Raw genomic sequence first — 27004 nt, forward strand, 5'->3', positions numbered from 1 at the left:
TGTATCAGCATCAAATGTTTAATCAATTTATCGATGGCTGCCCACTCACACTACCAATGTCAATCTGTTTGTATGAGTGAAATGGCCAATGATGATGATGATGACTATCATTGGGGTATCATTTTTATCATTACAAGCAACGCTTGACGGTCTTGACCAATGTGCTGCTTCAAGTGTAAGTGAGAGAGAAATGTTTGGATTGAATCAATGGCATTGATGGCGATGTTTATCATCGTCATCGAATTTTATCAGTAGGGCATCGGGGTTGTTCGAGATCCAGAACTTTATTCGGAAAACTTCATTTAAAGATAGTCATTAGTGTGGGACAAAATTCAGATTCTCGCTCCAGTCGACTTTTTGGATTGCATTTAGGTCCCATAGCAACTATGCAAAATTTCAGCCCGATCGGAGAAACTATATTTTAGCGCCAGCCGTTTAAAGTTTGTATGGGATTTACTATGGGAAAACTTACTTTTGCAAAGAAAAATCGCCAGAGGTCGCCCATCGGCCTCTATAAAAATTCTGACCACATATCTTGATAGATATTTCTACGATGAACAACATTGCCGAAGACCGCAAAGCAAACCGACACTTGTGAAAAAAGTTATTCAATGAAAACCTATTGGTAAGGCGACGTTGATTAACACGTAAAGGAATAACAATAATAACAAAATCGGGCAAAATTTCAGAATATTCTATGCTTAAGAACTTTTTTCACAATCATCGGATTGCTTTGCGGTCTTCGGCAATGTTGTTCATCGTAGAAATACCTATCAAGATATGTGTTCAGAATTTTTATAGAAGCCAATGGGCGAACTCTGGCGATTTTTATTTGCAAAGTTGAGTTTTCCCATAGTAATTCCCATACAAACTTTCAACGGCTGGCGCTAAAATATAGTTTCTCCGATCGGGCTGAGATTTTGCACAGTTGTTATTGGACCTAAATGCAATCCAAAAAGTGGACTGGAGCGAGAATCTAAATTTTTCATATAACCGGCTCCCTGCCTAATAGTCATATTAGGATAGCACTCAGACGTATTCATGTACTTGGACAGACATTCTAATCATGCTAAAACAAGACCAATTATTACATTTAGGAACGTGACTCTAACTAGTATGAATTATCTTAAGAATTCCAGATTACGATTCAGTAGCATTCAGGACAGGAATCTTTCGACTACGCGAAAAGTCTTTATGTGAAAGATCCCACCTCTGCTAATCAAGCATAAATCACGTTTAGACCACCGCTTATATCCGGAAGTTTCTTTGACATCCTTAAAAGTTCTTCTTCTTCTTGGCATTACGTCCCCACTGGTATAGAGCCTGCTTCTCAGCTTAGTGTTCTTATGAGCACTTCCACAGTTATTAACTGAGAGCTTTCTTTTCCTGAGTTGCCATTTTCGCATTCGTATATCGTATGACATGTACATGTACGATACCCAGGGAAGTCATGGAAATTTCCTTTACGAAAAGATCCTGGACCGACCGGGAATCGAACCCAAACACCTTCAGCATGGCTTTGCTTTGTAGCCGCGGACGCTAACCACTCGGTTAAGGAAGGCCTTCGGAAGTATTGATTATATTGATTCTGACAAGCGCAGTCAACTTTATATTTTTTTCAATATCGCGAATGAAGATGTTTTCGCTAAAATTGTTGAAAGATTTCTTGCATTTATTTGAAAACTTTTTCTTACAGCACCTTCGAAACTTTAAAGGAGTTCCAACAAATAATTCTGAAGGTGTTCTTAGAGGCTTTCAAAAGCTTCCTGACAAATTCATTGGCATATGAACAGAGGGCAGGGAGGGCAGGGTGATCAGGTTACACCGAACCCACCCCACAGATTTTTTTTCATGAAAAAAGTAATTGTTCAATACAAATAATATTTTCTTTTTCATATCGCATCATCTCATGAAATATTGACACATATATTGAGATGTTCGGTAATCCAATCCGCATGGATATTGAATAATAATAAAGTAGCTCGGTAGCTTAGTTGCTAAAGCGCTCGTCTAGTATATAAGAATGCTGGGTTTGAATCCCAGTCTAGTACATGGTGTTTTTCACAATTTCACCCATAATTTATCCATCTTTACTACGCGTAATAAGTTAATTATTCTTATGAAAGTTTTTTAAAATTTCTCCTTAAATTTTAATTGTGAAGCATTTTTGAAACTTTCACCAGTAATTAATTCTTAATCTTTCCATAAATTTGTTCTAGACTTTCAGCAGAAATAGTCCTGCATTCCCAAAAAAAAAATGTAACGATTTCTTCAAAAGTTCATTGATTTCTGTTTATTAACCATGGGAAAAATCGTCAAAATTTTATTCAAAAAGTTATTGGAGAAATCCTCTAAATACTGCCAATAACTGCATTTTATGGATATCTCATTAGCCACAAACAACTCTTTGTTTATTTTTGATTACAGCATCTCTCGGAACTTTGCAAAAATCTACGAAAAGTTCGACCTGGAGTGACAACTTTCACTTGAAGTTCCACAAGGGGATCAACATTTCCTTCAGCTCCATTTTCATATAATTCTGCTCCGGGATTTTCTCAGAAATGTTCGCAAATCCCATAAACGCCATTTCCTAAATTTTGGAGAAATTGTTCCAGAAATTTATTGAGACTATATATCTGGGAGTATTTTTTCAAATCCACTGAAAAGTCTGTATAGAAATTTTCTCAGGGAAGTTCACCAGATATTCTAACAGAAATTATACTGTATTGTAATAATATCTTCACAAATTTCATTAAAATGTCCAGCAAAATGTGCATCAGAAATGTCTCCTAAGTTTCTATGTAATTAGTCAAAGAAATCAATAATTGTTGACGAACAATCCTGTAAAAATCATTTTAAACGTTTTTCAGAAAATTGTTTAAGAAAAACCGCTTTAAAAAATGCAGAAAGTTGTTTCAAAAAGTTTACAATGAATCCAAAATATATCTCAATTATTTGAATGAATTTCTCCTGTGGATACGTCTTAAAATATCCTTTGTTCTTAGCCGAGAATCTCTAGTAACAACTCCCAATTTCTTGACAGAAGTAATAACTGACTTTTTCAATTTAGATGTTATTATTGCAGAAATATCAGGTAGAGCTTCTAAAGAAGACACATTTTATATAAACTTCAACAGAATTGAATTCTTCATGTTACCTCCAAAAATAATTTCTTAAATAATTTGCTGGTGTTTTCCTAGAATTGTAATTTGGTCCACCCATCTGGAACTCTTAGAGTTGAATTTTCCCTAGACTTTTTTCCAAAGCATGCAACAAGAAATTGCTCAGAAATTTCATCACAAAAAAATGGCATAGTTTTGTCAAATGTCGCGTGAGACATATCAGTTGGAAATTCAATCCAACTCAAACAATGCACCAGATATTTCTAGAGACAATAAAACAACATTTCTCCATGAAATTCGTTTAGGAATTCCCTCCCCTTGATTATGCGACCTTGCCGCGATGAGAGGGCATAATCCATTAGCCCATATGATGGAAACCAAAGGCGTACCCTGTAGTGGTGGTATCACATTTTGGCATTTTTTGCTTAAAGCTGCGTCATAACTCGAAAACGTATTCATATAGACTCAAGTGAAAAAGTATACAAACTTGCTTTATCGATCCTGTGTGTTTCGCAGACGAAATTCTACGCGCAACGCTCTGAACCAACTCGATTTTTCACTTTTGGAACGTTTAATTTCCGGATTTACAAAACGACGAAAGTAAGATTTTCAACTTTCGCAACCTAACCACTACTTTCGCCGGCCCGCTGTATGGAGAGACAAAGTGACTTAACCCCGAATCAAAACAAAACACTACTTTAGTCGATTTTACACTGGTAGAAAAACGTCGCAGGTAACTGAATAAAACGGCTTATAATTTTGTCATAAAATTCTTGTGAGAAATAATAGGAACTCCATAGTTTTTTAACGCGAGCTCATTGTATGCAAAATTTAAGAAATGTACACGTCGAAAAAATGTTAAAAAAGTGATTCATTTTAAAACAGTTTTAGAAGACAGGTTGTGATTCTTCTGAATTAATTTTCTCAAAACCGTATTTAAGTTACTTACGTCGATTTGAAAAAGTAATCGAGAATTCATATGGCATAGACACAATAATATCTCGGATGTGATCCAACGGACATTCTGCGTCATCTATAGAATTGATGCCCATTTCAAATAATTAATCTATTCGAAGTGGACATTAATACTATTGGTGACGTTCAGTTTGCCTTTTGCTAACCAGAATGATCCGTAGCCACTCTTACTATTAGCTAGCTAGATACATCGTTATCATATACGACGTAGGGAATACTTAGGAACTCTTAGGAAAATGACTAGTAGATTCACTGAGTAGAAATAAGTGGCAACAATCTTATTTTAATATGGTTTTTACATTGACATAATAAGAAATACCTCTTTTGTAACAGCGGTATAAATAATCTAATTCCAGCTTCATTTTCGCAAAATTTACAAGTAGAAAGTAAGCGTTGTTAAGCATTGCATTTGCCACCGAAAAGTGAATCTTGTAGGAGACTGTAAAAGAAGCCTAAGGTAAATTTACTCTTAAATATTCACTATAAAAATGACTATGGAAAGTAAGACGCTGAAATTAACTAGAACTACTACTATACAGCCTAATTTTGTTAAGACTTGACGACAATCGACATTTAAGACTCTAATCTTACGTAAAAGACAGAAGTAATCAGAATAGCACTTGAATGACAAATTATTCAAAACCATTTCGACTAGACAGTATTAGTAATGACACTACTACACTACTATTTCAAACAAATTCTGATGGAGCTGCTGATTTTTACAATGCTTCCTTTTCTTAGAAGCAAGGAAATATGGGTATTTTTCAAAAACTACCACGTCACAATACTAATAAAAAGCAGTGTTCATGTGGGCACCATTGCCTAGTCCGTCTGAGTATTGGTCCTGGTAGAGGGGAAACTTGGCAAAAGCCAGACCGAGGGTTCAGCCTTGACAAGTTAAGCTGTCAGGCAGCTCCAACTGAATACCATACAAAAAAAATCGTTTAGGAATTCTATGTTAAATTTATACTGATGTCACGCAGAAGAATTTCTGTATGTTAAGATTACAATCCTGTCAATTACTTTTACTTACGCACAAATAGTTGTTTCGAAATAAAATTAACTTGCGTCAACACTAAATTAACGTCAAATCAAATACACACACTTCTTTGATTGAGCTATCCACTTGTACTTATAACAATTATAATTTTGATCATTAACACTATTCGGAAACATTCACCTCCCTAGACTTCAAGTCATGCTCACAAATCTACTTACTTCTAACTTGCAAGGAATAGTGTAGGTGCTAAGATGACCACCTCTCACGCAGGAGACCACATATCAAGTTTGTCGACTCGCCCTTTGTTTTCATTTTTGCAATGTTTTTTTTGATCGATAAAGCAGCACCGAATCTTTTCAGATATGTTGATAAAGCAGAACAAAATGCTGAGTAAACATTGCAAAATATTGTAAACTCAATAAAATTCACTTTGAGTCAACTAAAATATAGTTCAATTTTGACGTTTGACGTTTGTAAATTCAATCAAAAATATAGTTGTCAACAACTATATGGTATAGTTATGTTTAACAATACACTGTCAATTCAACTATATTTTTAGTTATCTCCAAATTAACATTAAAATATAGTTAAGTTGACCGGAAAAAATGATTACGAACACTATATTTTGTTCTCCGTGGTTGTCCTTGAAATCCTTTATGCCTTTAAGTCCTTAAAAAATCTCCAGAAATTCCATAGAAAATTGCAAATGTTTTCAAAACATGATTAACATTTAGTATCTGCTTTGATCATATTTCCTGTTGAAATACTTGGAATAATACACTAATTTCCCTTGAAGGTAAATTCCAGAACAATGCATTTGATGGTTCAATGAAAAAATATTAAGAAAGATCTCAAAATAAAAATGGCTGGAAACATTTGTAAAATATTCCTAGAGAAATTACAGCAGAAACAGAAACTGCTGGAATAGTTTTGAAGAACTTTGGGGCCACCGAAACAAACGAAAGCCGGACCAACACTAACCATCTCAATGAGCCAACGTTGGCTTATGAGTAGTGTGGTACAAACAAGGCAACAGTGCAACGCTTAACATAAAATCTCACTGCTGTTCGTAGGCACGCTTAGGACAGTCGATTGGAACATCTAAGAGAGCTGAAGGAGACCGTTACCCGTTCTGTGGCGTACAGTCGAAGCTCGTTATAACGACAACTTTTATAATGACAAAAGCTCTCTATAGCGACATTTTTCGGTCCCATGAAAAATGTTTCAATGTTATATCTATTCTCTATAACGACTTTTCTCTATTGCGACGGTCTCTTGCAATGTCGTTATAACGCGCTTCGACTGTAGTTGGTTAACGCGCCCAGTCTAGCGTATTGGGAGTCGTGGGATCAAAGCCCACCAGAACGATTCTATTATTTTTCACAAATTTACTTCTCCATTTGTCCAAATTGACTTTTGTGTCTACGACCTTCAGGGTTTCTCCAAACACCGTCGGCTGGTTTAAACTATAATAGACATGACAACCCTACGTAACGTTTCTGAGATATAAGCGTCCAAAGTTTTAATTTTCACGTTTTTTTTTTTTCACATTAACCCTTCCCCGTTTTGATCCTCCTCCCTTGAATTTTCTCATATTTTAAGGTCACACTATATTCAATGTTCCTTCCAAAATTGCAGAAAAATCAAAAATCGATTTTATTTTCGTTAAATTATTACGATTTGAATTTGGGGTCAAGTTTACTCCATTGCACAGACAGCGGGTTAAAAAAAATCTCAAAATAGAGATATAAGGAATGAAAGGAAAGTAACTTTTTTAACATGCCAAATTCCTGAAAAAGAACTTGAATTATATCTGAAAAAAATATGGTGAAAATTATCGAAGAATCTTTGAACGAAATTTTGAGAGAAACTGTGGAAACAAAATTGCGCAAACAATGTAGTAATATGTGAGGAGGTTTCTAAATAATTCTTTCATAATAGTTTCGAAGGAATATGATGAAGTAATACAAAACAAAATTGTTTGTAGAACCTGTAAAACCATGTGAAGAAGTTTCTGACAAAATAATATTTTGAATTATTTGGTAGTTCTGTTTAACTAGATCCTGTTTAACTGGTGGTGAATGTTAAGCCGTACTCTTGACGAATTCCCCGCCAGATCGGTACAATCTTATCTACAGTTTGATATAGTCTTACCGAAGAACTCGTCAAAAATCGGTCTTTGTTTATTGTTTATTTTATTATTTGGAAATTGAAAAAGACGCTTCTGTGAAAACTAAATTTTTTTTTTTCGATTTTCGGAAGTAGTGCCTCCTATTAATTCTGGTCAGATATCTTTCAAGAATAAAAATGGAATTTTCTCTGAATTATTGAAAGTTTAGCATGTGGAAAATAGTTCTCTCCGAATTTCAAAGGAATCAAAATAATTCATTCTTGGCATTCATATGGATTAGGGTGTCCCAAAATTTCACTTGATCAGAAAACTCTGGGAGGAACTCTGAAAAATGATGTTTTGAAGTTGCTCCGTTGAGATTAAAAAAAGTTCGATTTTCGTGAGTAATATCAATAAAACATTTCTAGTCCAGTAAAATTTCGTATAAACTATTGTTTTTATATATTTTGCAGACCCTCGGAGTCCAAACTTTTTGGGAAAAATCATTCACTGTATGTTTTGCACGAAAACTCTGCTTACTGATTTTTTGAGTATGTGTAAACTATGCCTTTTTCAGAGCATTTTTATTTTAAGCCATCAAAGATGGATATCGAACTTAACGCTAGCATTGTTCTAAAAACATTTGCAAGGAATCCCTAATATTGTGTGTTTTAGATTTATTCATGTTTTGCTGATGAGACGGGGTTGGTGATCTAATAGCCACCGCTTCTGCTTCATAAGCAGAAGGTCATGGGTTCAACCCCAGGCCCGTCCCTTTCATCGTACTTTGTAGTTATATCCAAGCATGGGAAACATTCACTCGAATATTGAATTTCTCTCGCTCACATCCACAAGCGGTCAAGAGCGAGATTGCCGTTTCTCCGACCAAGCAGAGTGTTTCAATTTCCAAAGCGCTTTCTTCTTGTTCGCCGAGCGACAAGTTAGACAAAAACGGCAACAGAATGATTCACTACCGACTCCTTGTGCCGAAGGCACCCGATTGCTGTAGCGAATGATTCTTTACATTCCGATTCCACACGAGTGGCATTCGTATTAGAGAGCTGAAGAGCGTTCACTGACCGGTAATACACAAGGCGAAATGTTTCAGTGAACGCAAAATCTGTACATTTCGCAGGAAGCTTTCAGTGATCGAATGGCGAACGCGTTCTTTCGTGTCTCCAATTTAAGAGAGGATAGGAGCTCACTCCGCTCCAAATATCTTTTCATTTTCGGTTTATCTCAATCGTTTACGATTCGTCGGGATTGCGCTCACCCTAGTAGCGTTCGGCAGCCATTGAACATTCGGTGGCAGCAGATACTTTGCAGATACTTTATCGGTAGCGTTCAGGTGAATGAGTGAATTTTCCCATGCTTGGTTATATCTTTTACTTGCTTCTATCTACCACTCTTAATGTATCACAGTTGATCTATCACAGTTCATAGCATTTTATAGAACCCGAGACGGACAGAAATAAACCGTTTCCCTACGCATCCATTCCACAGAGAAGTAACTACGAAATTAATATTGATGCCCTTGCTCATGCTCATGCTACTATTCCACTTTCGAATCCATGATGATTACTTTTTGTAATCCATATAGATTCCTCGCTGGAAGACGGGGTTGGTGGTCTGATGGCTACCGCTTCTGCTTCATATGCAGAAGGTCATGGGTTCAATCCCAGGCCCGTCCCTTTCCTCGTACTTTGTAGTTGTATATCTCTCACTTGCTTCTACCTTCCATTCTAAATATATCACACTCAAACTATTCGTTCATAGCAACCGCTAGAACCAGAGACGGACAAGAAACCGTTTCCCTAACGCTTCCTACTTCCACGCGCACGCCTTTCTTACGCCTGATACATAGGCAGTCTGCTAACCACAAAGGGTATATTCACAAATTTCATAACGCCGAAAATGGACATTTTTGATACCCACCCACCCCCTCATAACGCATTTTTTATGAATGTTTTTCGAATTTTGTATGAGCTGTAACAACACTAGGACACCCACCCACCCCCTACAGCGTTATGAAATTTGCGAATGGGCCCAAAAGCAAACCTCTCTGCCATGCCATTCCCCCAATCCATACACTCCCGCATGAACTGACGTGGATGCAGTGGAATATACGGTCTACATGGGAGTCAGTTCAATGCATAATCAATTCCTCCCCCTTCCCCTCATTGGTCTGCATTCTGACGTGGCAGGTGCCATTGTTGCCTAAAAATAGAAGATCACCAGCACTTATACACTGAGGATGCCTGTTAGTCCCAAGCAGTCATTCGGTTGGTTCCTTGTGTAAGTGCAGCTGATCTGGCGATACTGGAGTGCATCCACGGGCGGCCAATCAAGCTCAAGCTCAAGCTCCATATAGATTCCTCGCTGGAATCTGAAAGGATTCCAATTTGGAATTAATACAAAATCCTCACTAAAATCAATAAGGATTCATATATATCATTCTTCTCTGGAATGCGAAGCTTCTCCTTTAGAATCCATGAGAATATTTCTCTTATATGTATTACATAAGGATCCCTTTTTGGAGTCCATAGGAATTCTCTTCTGAATTCTTTCTCTCTTGGATTTATAAAAAAAAAAATCTCTTAAATTCATACAGATTTTCGTCTGATGCCACAAAAAAAGGTTTTTATTAAGAAGAAAACTTTTGTTTGTGCTTCTACCTTTCGCTTCTGTGAATACTGTGATAGAGACCTCCGTATACAAATATATGGAGATACATGTGCAGCCTATATCGGAGACTTGTGTTGATACCTTGTTTAAACCTCTGTGGAAAATTTTGTAAAGACCTCTATTAAGACTCATGTGGAAACTTCGGTGGAAATTTCTAACTGCAAATATGTGGAGAGTTTTGCAGAATTGAGAGGACAAATTGGAAGACATCTATGAATCGAGCTACCTGTAGCGACTCTCGGTAATGTTTGGGTAGGATCCCTATGGAGACCTTTGTTCACACCCATGTGGTGATTCCTGTGAGGAGCTATGTGGAAACCTCTGTAGAAACATATATCCCTGTGGAGAACATTGTCACCTGTTGCTCGTCTTATAATGTACCTTTCACATTACCTAGCGTCAAAAGAAAGCATCAATCAATTTTATAATATTTTCCATATCTATAACATGACTAACAATTGTTTATTTCTCTTTTTTTCAGAATTGCACTTTATGTATATGAATATTTATTACACGTAGGAGCATCGAAAGCAGCACAAACATTCTTATCGGAGGTACGTCTATTGAAACAAATTCCGTTGGATTCCTCTCTCTAACTGTGTGTACTTCTGGATTTTTTTTGGTTTGCAGATTCGGTGGGAGAAGAATATCACACTAGGCGAACCTCCGGGCTTCCTGCACTCGTGGTGGTGCGTGTTTTGGGATCTCTACTGTGCGGCACCGGAACGACGGGACACCTGCGAGCATTCATCCGAGGCCAAAGCATTTCATGATTATGTGAGTACCTGATTGACAGATTTGTGGGGCTAGACACTTAAGTTGATATTAAGATTAACGAATCCAATGTTAGGAAGTTAAGTGAAGCTGAAAATCGAACGCACATAAGTCCATCATACAGGTGAATGGTAGCTCATCGGCCAGTTGACCATCGATTTCCACCATCTGTGTTGTTCCCCACCACGTGTGTGGGCACCCTTCACTCACTGTACAGTACAGTGGCCCCAAATGCGGAACACGGTAGAGATTTCGATTTTCACCTGAGTGATCCAAATAGCTGCGCTCGATCCCGTCCGTCTTGTAGTCAGCCGGTGGTTGTTTGATACCTAAAACCTATATGGCAGTTTCCCAATTTCTCCACCTATAGACGCAAGTTGTTACTACTTGCTAGCATCCATCGTGCGTGCCCGTGTGGGATACCTAGATGGAAAGGTGATGCTTCAGTAGATGATGAGCGTGATTCCCACTCACTGCGGGCAGCACATAATGTACCTACATCTACGCACATACGCTTTGGGCCGGTCGGTGTTGGACACGCGGCAGCGGCGGCGTCAAAGTGGGAAACGAGGCCAAATATAGCGCACAGTACACGATTTCCGTTTCGCACTTGCCGGAATGCTGTGCGGTGCAAAATTGCGGTCATATGCTCCGTCGTCGGTGTGGTTGTGGTTTTCCCGAGACGAGACTGGGACAATGGCACTGCGAACTGTGTTTGGTCAATATTTTGTCGGCGTTTGATGCACTTGTCAACTTGTGGTGCAGAAGAGTTGTGTGGTCTGAAAATAGCTAATATAGTGATACATGATTCATTTTCTATCAACTTGGAGGCCGTCCGTATACCACTTGGGCACGAGAACCCTGATTTTGGACTTCCTCTCCCTTCTTCGTGGACAAGCGTGGATATTTTTAACCAAGAACTACCCCTTCCCTAAATGTCCACATCTAGCCGATCATATTTGAGGTTTGATCGATCATATTGCTCTGTTCGAATTCACATAACCATATATTACAATTGATTTAATTACACACAGTAAGTTTTCATTTTCGATCTCGCTATTTGCTACTGATTTCTCAACAGCAAATATAATTTGAGCGCGCCACAGTGGCGGGCCTTCATACAAAGGTCGGCCAAAATCTCAAATACGTGCCAAATCGCTTGATAATGGTAATTTATTAACTTGTCTCTGAAGTCTCTATTCTAATCAAATGATCTCAAAAGTCACTTTTTTGCTTTAATGTGCTTGCAGTGAATCCTAAGGACTGTTCATTTTATCAAGTGGACACCTTGTTTATGCTATACCTTTTTTATTTATTGATAAATTCGTAATCGGTTTTCTGTGCATCGTTCAACTATTATTATACAATGTTTTGAAAATACAAAATCTTACAAAATGCTTTTGGTTGTAAAATTCATTAGTTTTTTCCAAAAACTCCGAAGAAACACTGTTCGTCAGAGTTAAGCATAATTTTTCGCATAACAAAAATCCTCATGTTTAAAAACAAATTGTATGTTGGTATCCTTCACTGTTCTACTAATGGTTGTGCTTAAGAAAAGTCAATAAAATTCCACCATTCTCTAAAACTAGATAACTCTAGTGATTAATCGTTAATGGCCAAATTTTCTTATATACTATCCTTTTACTCTCAGCAAAAAAGTAAAGTAAAAAGCGTGTTAAAAGATGACTTAGATTACTAAGGAATCTGCATTTGTATACTAGAGAGCAAAATCGTGAGTTTTAACCAGATTCTTAGATATGAATTTTACTCTTTATGGTCGTTTTATGAAAAATCTCATACTTTTAAAATCATGTACGCTTATTTAATGATATACAGCAAATTGTAATCATTTTTCTCCGAATATTTTGACAGGTAATCTTAGAACTACACATTATAGAAAAAAAATGTAAGGAAATAAATTTGATTTCATTACAGCAGTGTTCCCAATTTGGGTGATTGTCATTATGCTTTGGAAGGTCTTCCGAGAATAATGTATTTGTTTTTCTATTGTGTTTAAAAAATTACGTGGGAACTAAATAAGCAACTCTATGCAGGCAAAGGTTATGTTTCATATTATTACTACATTAGTTCTTCCGTCAGGACGTACTTTAAACCTAAACATTTTACTCATATCAGTTCCATTTAAATTTAAAATATTTTTCTCGAAAAAATATCTTAAAAATTGTTGCTCTAAAAATAGTTTGATATTTTTTGGAAAGCTTCTGATTAAAGATATTTTCGAAGAACAAGCATATTTTGAAATTTAAAAATAAAGATTGTCGAATTTTCCAGCCAATTTATAAAGATCATTGGTTATCAACTCCTAAAATCGACCGTTCCAAACTTTGTGACTTATTGGTGTGAAATTTAATTAAATTAGTGACTGTTTCATTATCGCAACATTCTACACTATTAGCCGAACGATGTTCAAAAAACGGATTGCGATTTCATTCATAAATTAAAAATATATGGCATGTACAAGGTGTCCACTTTATAAAATGAACAGTCCTTAGTGCAAAATTGTTGGAGCTCCAGAGAAAACTTCAGAGACTATTACTCGACCATTATACACGTTCTTAATGATATTTTTCTCAGATAACGAGAAATGATTACAATACTAATTTCTCCAGAGATTTCTTCTGGAACAGTTTTACTCCTTTAGGAATGCTTAGATGAATTTCGGTAGAATTCGATTCAAAAAATCCTTGAGCACTCAACGCTACTACCTCCAGTGATTTTCACAAAGATTACTCGGAAAAAATCCTAGTGATTATCCCAGGATTTCATCCAAATGTTTTTCACTGGTTCTTTCACCGATTTGACCAGATGTCACTTCTAGGATATTGCCCTCAGATCCTACAGGAGCTTTTCCACAAAGGTTTATTTTAAAGTTGGTCAAAAAAATCGTTTCTATATTTTTCCAAGAAGATTTCTACGCCGTTTTTTTTTATTTATTCCAGACATTTTCTCAGTGATTTTTTTTTCAATCATCTACGATTACTCTGATGAATTGTTCGATGAAATCTATTATAAACTTTTCCAAGAATTTCTCATTCAGGTTCTCAAGAAATTTCTAAAGGCTACATGTTGAAAAATGTCATCAAAATTTTTGCTACATAATGTTTCAAGTCAAGTTTCCAAATCTTCATGGATTCTTCAAAACTTCATTCAAAGTTCCATACCAGATAATACTACAGCAGTTATTAGATTTATTGCTTCGATCATTCATACTTAAATTTCCTCAGGCATTCTGTCCGAATGTTTCAAAGAATTTCATCAAAAAGTCTTGAAGGACATTTTTCAAGACATACAGATTTGATATTTTTTTCAATTATCTTCATCAGAGATTTGTCTAAGATTTTCGTGGATTTTTTCAAAATTTTCTCAAAAAAAAAATGAAATTTGTTTTTGTCATTTTCCTGCAGATATCATTTGATGATTGGAAAAATTCTTCGAAGATTTGCTAGAGATTTTTTTTAATTGGAGGAATTCCTGAAGGATTTTTGGATTCTTGAAGATACTCCATAGAAAGTTTGTAAAAAATCACAAATCAAATTCATGATTTCTCGATTACTTTTTGAATTCGACGTAAGTAAATCTCATACGGTTTTGAGAAAATGAATTAAGATGAATCAAATCGGCTCAAGTAGTGTTTTGTATTTATTCGAGATTAAGTCACTTTGTCTCTCCATACAACGGAGCGGTGAAAGTAGCGGTTGGGTTGCGAAAGTTGAAATTCTTACCTACGCCGTTTTGTAATTCCGGAATTGAACGTTCTGAAAGTAAAAAATCTAGTTGGGTAAGAGCGGAACGTGTGGAATTTCGTCTGCAAAACACGTAAGAGCGATAAAGTAAGTTTGTTCACTTTTCTGACTTGAGACTAATTGAATAAGTTTTCGAGATTAATCGTAATAATATGAGAAAGTAATCTACAGCAAAACGAGCAGTTATACTTGTCGTGGAGTCACGATTAATTTAAAAAAGTCTTAAACTACTCTTAAAGAAATGAACGTTGATATGTTGAAATAGGAATTGAACTCGCATGTCGTGGTTCCTTTTAGTTATCTTTTGGTTTGTGTTTTTTTTTTGTAAGAGGTCTCTAAAATAGTTATTGTCAAGACGACCAGTCAATATCAACCCAGATTTCTCCAAGATTCCATTTATGAAAAAATACAACACCTTCTGGGTACGTCGCTAATGACCATAATCCTTGAATCCCATATTAAGGGAAAGACTATTTTTGTCTTCAGTCCGAATAGACTTTTTTATATCTGACATCGATAACTATGAATGATTGATAAAATCCATAGCATAACATCGGCATTTTATGTAATATAAAATTTAAGGATGACTTAAGCAACACAAGTGTTATTTTTTTATCTTCTGACTTCTGAAAAGTTTTCGGATATTACTTGAAATTGAAGTGTAACCTATAAGAGATCCGCTTGAAATTTTGTTACATAAACTAACGTCAAATATTCCACCATAACGAAATTCCAATGACGACGATTATGATAATAAATTCTACCACATACGTCTAAAAGCTTAAAGGAGGCATATCATAACAAAAACGAAAAGCACTTTATTATAATTGTTTGATTATTTAGCTTTTAGATTCTACCAATTTGTTTCAGTAGTTTTTCTTCCGAATAATTTTTATTGTATAATGGAAATTCGTACATTTTTAGTTGCAAGGCTTTTCCATTACAATTCTTTTACTTGGTGCAAACCAAGGTAATTTAATGCTAAGCACAACTTTAAATACGTTGAATGTACTTCAGAGTCACTTTGTTTCAAATGTCACATGTTTCAAATGCTTTGAAAAAAAAAACAAGTATAACATTCATTCTTTGTTTTGGAAACATCTTTCACTGTCAGCAAGGTGAACTGCTTTTGCCACTTTTCAGACAACCCCATTAATTGAATGTAGCCGAGTGGCAAAAACATAAAAACTGAGATACCCTAACAGCTATTAGTTAGCTAGTTGGTTAAAAGGTGAGTACGTCTCTAAAATAACATAGATAGCTAGCTTTGTTGCAAAGAAAAAAAATAGAACGATAACGGAATGTATTCGGCTCCGTTATGCTATATGCTACATGAGCCTTTAACAAAGATCAATAGAATGTTCATTTTCGTTGTTCTAATGTTCTTTCATTTGTTTTAGACTGTTAAAGAAATTCAGAGGCCGAAAGTCACTTCAGGTTTTCTAATACTCTGTTTGATGGGTCCGCCCTAGATTTTTACAAATAAAATATTAAAACCATTACTCATAAAGACGTTAGGCATAACGATGTTTTATAGATATAACAAACAAAACGGAAATAAAAAAAGAGTAAAGTGAATCCGTACTTCAAATATAAGTCACAGTGAGTCCAGCAATTCAGTTCAATGTTTCCGGTGTCAACCCTTAAACTAATATCGAGTAGGTAACTCTTTATTGTTCAAACATTTCTAAGACGATTTATAGATCACACAATTTCTTCTGTTTAAGTTTCAGCGATCTTATTCCATTCAATAGTAAGAGTAATTATTTGATGTTTGATTTGATGTTTCTTAATTTTACTGTCCAACTGATGCCACAGGATCTCAACGTTTCTGAAGATTATCTCAGCAAATTGAAGATAGATGGGCATTTTTTTCAACCAAGCTTTCGGTTTTGCCGCTGTATGCTTCAGATCGTAAGCCTGATACAACTAAATATACTTAAAATTCTTTCATTTTTACGCTTGGATTTTTCTAGAGTAGATCGAGATACGAATTGAATCATGATCACGTCGATAAAGTGAATCAGTCTGAAAAATTTTGATGGAAATATTTACATGTATTATTCAAATAACTATTCGAACAGCAAGAATTCAAAGAATTGTATGGACCGTGGTCATTGGCCGAAGATATCAAAATCTGTAACAATGCTGTTTCAATCGACTGGTCGGGTACCACAAAACTAATAAAAGCCCTGTACAGAATTGTCATACTGGTCAATAAATCAAGTTTTGCTCTATGAATGACCCTCAAGGGATTCACAAGGTCGCACTTTCAATCTTTGTAGTCCTTCACAAAAATGGAAAAAAAAAATCAGCCCACTTTTCACATCAATTATTTTAATTTTCCGTTTCGAAATGATGACTATCGTCCATTATGCCAAAAATCCATTACGCCTATCGTACTTATGCCTAACGTCCGTATGCCTACTGTTGTGCACCCATGTGAAACAGTATAACTTGAAACGGTTCATGAACAAAAGGACAAAACGCCGAAAGGACAAAAGGTCGAAAATGATTGCTTGGTGGGAGAGTCTCTTCTCTTTTGTTCTTCGACCTTTTGTCCTCTAGATCTTCGGTCTTTCGACCTTTTATCTTTCGATCTTCTGTTCTTTCGACTCTTTGTCTTTCGACCTTTTGTCATAGATTCACTTTAAATATCCTTCTTTTTGGCTCACGTCTTCTATGAGAACGGCTTGGCGTGTTGTTCGAATAACACTACCAAGAGAGCCAAAAAAGAAGGCCCATAAACGATGGCGATCAAGCAGATTCGGTGGCTTTTATTTGGGAAATCATTACACAGTCATGGACGGTGTATTCATATTATGCGTATTTCTTCCCAGCTAAGCTACACACATGAGCAGCATTTCTATTTTTCGATGTCTCCAAAAGACATGTTACCACTGACCTAATCTCGTTTGATTTTACAAAAAAAAATTTTTCGGAAATTGGCACGCCACACAGTAGGCAGCGTTCATTTATTACGTAACGCCAAAATTGAACATCTTTGACCACCTCCTCTCCCTCCCGGTACCGCTTTTTGTAAGATTTTTTTTGTCTGAGCCGTATCGCTTGAGCCTACTCCTTCCCTACCCCTAGAACGCTACGTAATTGGTGAACTACGCCATATTTCCTACGTGGTTTGGCAATTTGTGCTTCCTTTTAAAAAGACTGTACTGGTACTTTTCAATATTTTAGGAATCAGATTTTAAAAAAATAACATAACGTTCGAGGATGCGTCATCGTAATCATCGTCATCATGGAATCTTTCAATGCACTTCTTCTGTTCCAAACTAAAAATTATTCAATAAAAATGTGTTCGCTGTGTTTCGTTTGTAGAATAGAATACAGTGAACACATTTTCTAGTAAATTTTAGTGATTTTAAACGAAAAGTCTGCTTTTGAAAATTCTGCAATCAATGACGGATCCTGTCACCTTAATAATGTAAAGGGGTTTTTCGACAAAAATTCTATGATTGATTCCCTTGTGCTAATCTTTTCCCTTCTATTTTTCGCCTATTCCAGGGTTTCGTGAGTTCGGGCTACGGAGTGAATGGAATAGCACACAATGCCGGTCCAGCGCCAAGTCCGCTGGGACAGTTACCACCAAATGAGGGCATGCCAGGCGGCCCGATGGCACCAGCCGGTTTCTTCCCGGTAAGTTTCCCCAGAATCGTTTACTCAGAGTATCGATGTTCTGTATTTTTTTCTGTATGTGGTCACCTCATTTCCGGTATGTTTGTACTCTCGTGTTTGTTTCCATTACTGTTCATTCTGGTTACGTCTGTTTCTAAGTGTACATAATCAACCAACAAGCTCACATTTATCACAATTTACGCGCGAGTTCATTTCCCTTCTTCCATCTTCGGGTTCATTTTTGTTCATTGTTTTCTGTGTTTTTTAATCGTTTGTTGGTAGCACCATCTGGTAATTAAGTTTAAGAATATTGTCATTTCGGTTTGCTAACTAGTTCATGTTCCTAGAACAAAATGAGATCGAATTTTCACCCATCTCACATTTACATCATATCTATATTGTATAAATGTCAAAAACGAAAAACTAACTTTAAAAAATCATCTTCCAAAAGAGAAATCATTTCCTTTTTACATCATCTACCTTTTGCTCTTGGCTTGTATCTCAGATTTTGATTTGTGTTATTCCAATCAATTTTCTATATTTTTAGTTGACGTTTTAGTTTTTTGAATGTTATAGTACGTGTAAATGCCCCTTTCCTTTTTTTCAAGATTGCGATTATTCTTGTCTTTTGCTAGATAGTTGTGGAAAATTGTTCAAGTGAAATGTCTTTTCACTGTTGTCTGTGTAGTTTTTGATCTTATGTCTCATTTCGTCAAAGCGCTAATGCGCAAAACAAAAACACATAACAGACATGAACACAAGTGATAGAAGATGATTGCCAATCGGAGCCGCGCAATCTGTTGAAAGCTGTAAGAAGAACACCAAATCGGATCCAAGAACCCCGAAGAATGAAGATGGGTGTTACACTAAGAGGAATTTGCTATCCCAAATCGGTTTCTTTTCTTTTCTGTTTAGTTAGTTTCGATTTAACGTTTTGTTGATTCTGATCGGTCCGGAAACCACACCTGCGCCACCCGTTTCTGTTTTTTTCACACCTGGATTATTTGTTTGCAGAACTCCTCAATTAGGCCATCACAACCTTCACATCCTAGTAGTGGGCAGTCCCCACACCCACAACCACCAAACTCGCATGGACAGATGATGAGCGGTCAGGTTAGTATTGTGCTCTGTCGTTTCCTCTCTCTCACTATCTTTCTATTCTCTCTATTACCTTTGGTATTCTTTTGTTAAACAACCGACTAGTGTTTCATTGGTTTTCGATCCTAACTCAATTATAATTTTAATCAAGGTTTATTTCGAGTTCTTAATAGTTATATTTTCATATTTTTCGGAGCTGATTCATCGAAGACACAGCAGCAACAGATTATTCAAAATTGAATGAATTCGTTAGGCAGAGCGAAAAAAAAAATCATATTCTATCATTCTCACATCACTAATCATACATGAATGCTAACACCCTCGATAACAAAGTTGGTCTAAATGTATAAATGTTTCGATGTTGTATTTGTAACTGCCATGGATGTTGTTCTGTGTCCCGCTGTCAAACTTATCATTTGCACTGCTTCATTTCGTTGGTAAAAAACGCCACAGTTCATCAAGGAAACAAGATAAAATAACACTAGCTTCATCTATGGGTAACAGTAAACTTAATTTAGCAAACACCTGCTAGCGTTATGACGACTTCAAGCAATATTTGATCTGAGTGATACGTATGATAGTCTGTGGTTGTAATATCCAGCAGGAAAAAACATACTTCAATGGGAATATGGGGATTATGAAATGTCTATATTTAAACGAAATATTAACTGAAGTATTAAATAGCTGCTTGCTGCTTATTGTTTCGATTCCATGTTCGAACCTTAACCTAATTACAACTCTTTCAGCAATAAACAAGCAATTGTATTAATCATTCATGCAAATGACACCCTCATATATACGTTCAGATTATTTACATGTGTCTTTTATGGATACTATTGTGCTTGCATATGCTATTCCGTGAAAGCACAACAATGTCCATTAATGTCGTTCATGTTTAGATGGCAGTGCCACTGCTATCCTGTTCTTCAATTAGCGTAATGGTTCTATAATTGCAATGCCATTGGACTCGTGATGTAAGTGGATTTCCTCTGAATTTCTGTTAAGGTTTCCTTCAAAATCCTAAAAGGATTTCGTTCGAAATTCTGAGAGAATTTCCATCGAAATCCTGATGGAACTTATTTTTAAATCCTGATAAGACTTCCTTCGAAATACAGACAGGATTTACATTAAAATACTGAGAGGATTTCCTTCGAAGTTCTGATAGGATTTCCTTCAAAATGCTAACAGCATTTACTTCGAAATCCTGATAGGATTTCCTTAGAAATTCTGAGAGGTTTTCTTTTGAAATCCTGACAGGATTTTCACCGGAATCTTGATAGGAGTTCCTTCATAATCCTGTCGGAATTTCCTTAGAAACCCTGAGATAATTTCCTCTAAATCCTGACAGGATTTCCTTCGAAATCCTGAAAAAATTTTCTTCGAAATTCTGAGAGGACTTCCTTAAAAAATCCCCAGAGAATTTTCTTCCAAAACCTGAGCAGAATTCATTCAAAATCCTGAGAAGATTTCATTCAAAATTCTGAGAGGATTTCCTTTACAATCCTGAGAAGATTTTCTTCGAAATCTTGAGAGGATTTTCTTCGAAATCCGGGGAGGATTTCCTCTGAGATCCGGAGAAGATTCACTTCTAAATCCTAAGAGAATATCCTTAGAAATCCTGAGAGGATTTCCTTCGAAATCCTGAGAGGATTTCCTTCGAAATTCTGAGAGGATTTACTTCGAAATCCTGAGAGGATTTCGTTCGAAATCCTGAGAGGATTTCCTTCGAAATTCTGAGAAGATTTCCTTCGAAATCCTGACGGGATTTGCTTCGAAATCCTGACGCGATTTCCTTCGAAATCCTAAGAGGATTTGCTTCAAAATCCTGAGCGGATTTGCTTCGAAATCCTGGGAGGATTTCCTTCGAAATTCTGAGAGGATTTCCTTCGAAATTCTGAGAGGATTTCCTTCGAAATCCTGAGAGGATTTCCTTCGAAATCCTGAGAAGATATCCTTTGAAATCCTGAGAGGATTTCCTACGCAATCCTGAGAGGATATCCTTCAAAATCCAGAGAGAATTTCCTTCGAAATCCTGAGAGGATTTGCTTCGAAATCCTGAGAGGATTTCCTTAGAAATCCTGACGGGATTTCATTCGAAATCCTTAGAGGATTTCCTTCGAATTTCTGAGAGGATTTCCTTCAAAATCCTGAGAAGATTTGCTTCGAAATCCTAAGAGGATTTCCTTCGAAATTCTGAGAGGATTTCCTTCGAAATTCTGAGAGGATTTCCTTCGAAATTCTGAGAGGATTTGCTTCGAAATCCTGAGAGGAATTGCTTCAATATCCTGAGAGGATTTCATTCGAAATCCTGAGAAGATTTGCTTCGAAATCCTGAGAGGATATGCTTTGAAATCCAGAGAGGATTTTCTTCAAAATCCTTAGAGGAATTGCTTCGAAATCTTGAGAGAATTTCCTTCGAAATCCTGACGGGATTTCCTTCGAAATCCTAAGAGGATTTCCTTCGAGATCCTGAGAGATTTTCCTTCAAAATCCTAAGAGGATTTCCTTCGAAATCCTGAAAGGATTTTCTTCGAAATCCTGACGCGATTTCCTTCGAAATCCTAAGAGGTTTTCCTTCAAAATCCTGAGAGGATTTGCTTCGAAATCCTGAGAGGAATTCCTTCGAAATTCTGAGAGGATTTCCTTCAAAATTCTGAGAGGATTTCCTTCAAAATCCTAAGAGGATTTCCTTCGAAATCCTGACGGGATTTCTTTCGAAATCCTAAGAGGTTTTCCTTCAAAATCCTAAGAGGATTTGCTTCGAAATCCTGAGAGGAATTCCTTCGAAATTCTGAGAGGATTTCCTTCGAAATTCTGAGAGGATTTCCTTCGAAATCCTGAGAGGATTTCCTTCGAAAGCCGGAGAGGATTTCCTTTGAAGTCCGGAGAAAATTTCCTTCGAAATCCGAATAGGATTTCCTTCGAAATCCAGAGAGAGTTTCCTTCAAAATCTGAAGAGGATTTCCTTCGAAATCCAGATAGAATTTCCTTAGAAATCTGAAGAGGATTTCCTTCGAAACCCGTTGAGGATTTCCTTTGAAATCCGAAGAGGATTTTCCTCAAAATCCGGAGAGGATTTCCTTCGAAATCCGGAGAGAATTTCTTTTGAAATTCTGAGAGCATTTCCATTGAAATGTTAAGAGGATTTCCTTTGAAATCCGGATAGGAGTTCCTACAAAATCCGGATAAGATTTCCTTCAAAATCTGGAGTGGATTTCCTTCGAAATCCTAAATCCTTCGAATTCCGGAGGGGTTTTTTTTCGAAATCCGGAGAGGATTTCCTTCGAAATTCGGAGAGGGTTTCCTTCGAAGTCCGGACAGGATTTCTTTCAAAATCTGGAGAGCATTTCCTTTCAAATCCGGAGAGGATGTCCTTCGAAGTCCGGAGAGGATTTCCTTTAAAATCCGGAGAGCATTTCGTTTCAAATCCAAAGAGCATTTCCTTCGAAATCCTGAAGGGGTTTTCATTGTAATCCTGTGGTGATTTGTTTCGAATTCCGAAGAGGGTTTTTTTTTTGAAATCCGGAGAGGATTTACTTCGAAATTCTGAGAGGATTTCCTCCGAAATCCAGATAGAAATTCCTCCAAAATCCGGATAAGATTTCCTTCGAAATCTGGAGAGGATTTCCTTCGAAATCCTAAGAGGATTTCCTTCGAAATTCTAAGAGGATTTCCTTCGAATTCCGTAGAGGGTTTCCTTCGAAGTCCGGAGCGGATTTCTTTCAACATCTGGAGAGCATTTCCTTTCAAATCCGGAGAGGATTTCCTTAGAAGTCCGGAGAGGATTTCCTTTGGAATCCTGAGATGATTTCTTTCGAATTCCGGAGAGGGTTTTTTTTTCGAAATCCGGAGAGGATTTACTTCGAAATCCGGAGAGGATTTCCTTCGAAATTCGGAAAGGGTTTCCTTCGAGGTCCGGAGAGGATTTCTTTCAAAATCTGGAGAGCATTTCCTTTCAAATCTGGAGAGGATTTCCTTCAAAATCCGGAAGGGGTTTCCATTGTAATCCTGTGATGATTTCTTTCGAATTCCGAAGAGGGTTTTTTTTCAAATCCGGAGAGGATTTACTTCGAAATCCTGAGAGGATTTCCTCCTAAATCTGGATAGGAATTCCTCCGAAATCCGGATAAGATTTCCTTCGAAATCTGACGGGATTTCCTTCGAAATCCTAAGAGGTTTTCCTTCAAAATCCGGAGAGGATTTCCTTCGAAATCCGGAGAGGGTTTCCTTCGAAGTCCGGAGAGGATTTCTTTCAAAATCTGGAGAGCGTTTCCTTTCAAATCCGGAGAGGATTTCCTTAGAAGTCCGGAGAGGATTTCCTTCGAAGTCCTGAGAGAATTTCCTTCGAAATCCGGAGAGGATTTCCTTCGAAGTCCGGAAAGGATTTCCTTCGAATTCCGGAGAGGATTTCCTTCAAAATCCGGAGAGTATTTTCTTCCAAATCCTGAGAAAATTTCCTTCGAACACCGAAGAGAATTTCCATCGAAATTTAGAGAGGACTTCCTTCGAAATCCTGAGAGGATTTCCTTCGAAATCCTGAGAGGATTCTCTTCGAAATCCTGAGAGGATTTCCTTCTAAATCTTGAGAGGATTTCCTTCGAGATCCTGAGAGGATTTCCTTCGAAATCCTGAGAGGATTTCCTTCGAAGTCCAGAAAGGATTTCCTTCGAAGTCCAGAGAGGATTTTCTTCAAAATCCGGAGAGCATTTCCTTCGAAATCTGGAGTGGATTTCCTTCAAAATCCGGAGAAAATTTCCTTTGAAATCCGGAGAGTTTTTCCTTCGAACATCGGAGAGAATTTCCTTCAAGATTTAGAGAGGCATTCCTTTGAAATCCAAAGAAAATTTACTTCGAAATCCGGAGAGGTTTTTCTTCGAACATTGGAGAGAATTTCCTTCGAAATCCGGAGTGGATTTCTTTCGAAATCCGGAGAGGATTTCCTTCGAAGTCCGGAGAGAATTTCCTTCAAAATCCGGAGAGGATTTCCTTTCGAATCCGGAGAGCATTTCCTTTGAAATCCGGATTGGATTTCCATTGAAATCCTGAGAGGATTTCTTTCGAATTCCAGAGAGGGTTTTTTTTCGAAATCCTGAGAGGATATCCTTCGAAATCCTGAGAGGATTTCCTTAGAAATCCTGAGAGGATTTCCTTTGAAATCCTGAAAGGATTTCCTTGGAAATCCTGAGAGCATTTCCATTTGCTTCGAAATACTGACAGGGTTTCCTTCAAAATCCTGAGAGAATTTACTTCGAAATCTTTAGAGGATTTCTTTCGAATCCTGAGAGAATTTCCATCGAAATCCGGAAAAGATTTCGTTCGAAATCCTGGGAGGATTTCCATTAAAATTCTGAGTAGATTTTCTTAAAACCCTGAGACAAGTTTTTTCGAAATCCTGAGAAGATTTCCTTTAAAATTTCAAGAAGATTTCTTTAGCAATTCTGAGATGGTTTTTTTTCTAAATCTTGAGAGGATTTCCTTCAAAATCCTGCGAGGATTTTTTTTGAAATCCTAAGAAGATTTCCTTTGAAATCCTAAGAGAATTTCCTCCGATATCCTGCGAAGGTTTTCTTCGAAATCCTGGGTGGATTTCCATCAAAATCCTGAGAGGATTTCCTTTGATATTCTGAGAGGATTTCCTTCGAAATCCGGAGAGGATTTCCTTTGGAATCCTGAGAAGATTTCCTTTGAAATCCTTTGAAATCCTAGAAACTTTTCCAAGATTTACAGAATTTCAAAGAGAATGTTACAAAATCACTTAGAACTTGCTTCAAAACTGCAAATGCAAACCTGCCATGAATTTTAACGAAAAACTCAGTTTGCTGAATTCAGTTGGAATGATCTTTTTTGAATTTGTTTTCCGCGTCAGATATGTCTATTTGCCAAAACTCGATTAACTGTGCATAAATTCGTTCCATGGCAAAACAAGCTTATTTACGCTCCAATAGAATTGAAAATTATTGAAATTACATGATTACATTAGATTTAATAATAACCTGCCTGCACTTTCTCGTCGTAAATATTTTATCAGCACTTGGTACCCAACACCATCCATGGCGATTTACATATTACAGATTGCAATCGAAATTACACTCCAGTTAATTCGATTTGCCCTGAATCTACCCGGGCAGCGGAAATGCATCCTTCATTATTTATCGAGTCCAGTCAATCATATTTACTCACACACTGACTGCCCCAACACTTTGTGCCCCCATTTGCTAACATTAGGTCCCGCTGGAAAATTGATCAATTGCCATACATAACGTTTCCCCCTTGTTTCGAATTGTCTATTTGCAGCCATTCATGGGAGGTCCCCGGTATCCTCCAGGTCCCCGACCCGGCGTCCGAATGCCCCAAGGAATTGGAAACGATTTCAATGGTGTAAGTTGACCTACGATGTAACATTTTAATCGATCAGTCGTCCCTAATTCAATCATATTTCTAAATGTGTGTTTTTGCTTACTGCATTTTTTAGCCCCCCGGACAACCCATGATGCCAAATAGTATGGATCCCACGCGGCAAGGTGAGTGTTCATGAGAGGTGTGCAGCTTCGTAGTCGCCCTCCTCTTTCCCCGCCCACAGTTGTTCATGATTATTTAGTTCCGAAGATATTGAATGAAGTAATCTCTCACACCCACTACACCCCCCTTTCTAATGCCTTTTTGTAGAGCGAGTACTGTACTACTAGATTTGAGTTTTCGGTTTTCCGTTTCTTAACTTTGAGTTCTGTTACTTGGCACAAATTTTGAAAGTCCAGCCTGTTTTTTTCTCACAAAATTTCGCTCAAACGCTAACATTCCCCACCTTCGATAAGTCCTCAGTGCTCCATCGTATGCGAAATGGAATAACCCCGGCGAAGTAGTGTAGAAATAACGTTTCACCAGTCTCTCATCGAAATTAGAGAGGTTTTTTGAGTGACATTACCACATGAGTTCCATTTAGTTGGTATTACTTTCCAGTAGCTCTTTCATCAAAATCATCTCTGACATTCTGATTTGCAGTAGTTTATCTAACAATTTGACTTAATTTTTAACAAATCTCTTATTTTTCATTCATTATAATTGCTTCCCTTTCAATAATTTAAAATTTGTTTTATTTCTGTTCTACACGTACGCATATTGACTAGTAAAACTGAGTCATTTTTGTACTTGTTTTTTTCAATCTGAATTTTTCCCAAGTTCGAACAGCACTTTCCACCAGAGTTGTCAATTCCCCCCCACCCAAGTTTTGATTTTTGTTCAGGACTTTTAATCCCCCCTCTCTCTCTTTCCTGCAAGTGTTCGATTATTGAAACACATATCTCTGCTCTCGCGTCGCGTCACCTATCAGAAGTTAAAAATCCCCGTCACGAGTGTTCATTCCTCCCGTCCACCAAATCGAGCAAGAGTTTTCCACTTGATTAACGAAAACCCATCAATATATAAATATTCTCTTTTTCTGTTCTTTGTTCTCTGTTCAGGTGAAGCTGGAGACTTTGTAGCATGGCAAGGTAGGCAAATTAATGTCGCGCTTGTCTGCTACTCAATTCCTATACACACACACACAAACACTCTCTCTCTCTCTATCTCTTTCTCTGTCTTGTCCTTTTCTCATTTGTTTTAAGTCGTTTTGTGTTTTTTAGTTTTTTCTTTCATTTCCGTGTTAATTCGGTTTATCATTTGTTTTACTTTTAGTTGGTTTTCCCAAGATTTTTCTGTTCTGTTTTTTAGATGTACAAAAGCAGTGTTCATTGTTCTCTGGCATTCTGACCGTTATCACTCATTGTTTGATTTCCCTGATTTGCTTCCTAGCTTATGGTTTGATTTCATCCAACGTGTACTAACAAACATTGATGTTTCATAACTA

The 27004-nt window shown here is 37.0% G+C and overlaps 1 protein-coding gene across 6 annotated transcripts in view; it reads left to right on the plus strand.

Annotated features, from left to right (window-relative positions):
- The window catches only part of LOC5567222 (single-stranded DNA-binding protein 3), a 176423-nt gene that overhangs the window by 106804 nt on the left and 42615 nt on the right, over positions 1-27004 (plus strand). For 3 of the 6 annotated variants that reach the window (XM_021855252.1, XM_021855250.1, XM_021855249.1), the window contains 7 exons: positions 10374-10446; positions 10523-10669; positions 17953-18084; positions 19078-19176; positions 25456-25539; positions 25634-25682; positions 26619-26648. In XM_021855252.1, the coding sequence (XP_021710944.1) occupies positions 10374-10446; positions 10523-10669; positions 17953-18084; positions 19078-19176; positions 25456-25539; positions 25634-25682; positions 26619-26648 (614 nt within the window). The remainder of the gene's footprint in view (positions 1-10373; positions 10447-10522; positions 10670-17952; positions 18085-19077; positions 19177-25455; positions 25540-25633; positions 25683-26618; positions 26649-27004) is intronic. The other 3 variants (XM_021855253.1, XM_021855251.1, XM_021855254.1) reach the window with 2 other exon arrangements.

Source organism: Aedes aegypti, chromosome 3, assembly GCF_002204515.2.
Source record: "Aedes aegypti strain LVP_AGWG chromosome 3, AaegL5.0 Primary Assembly, whole genome shotgun sequence".
Taxonomy (NCBI): domain Eukaryota; kingdom Metazoa; phylum Arthropoda; class Insecta; order Diptera; family Culicidae; genus Aedes; species Aedes aegypti.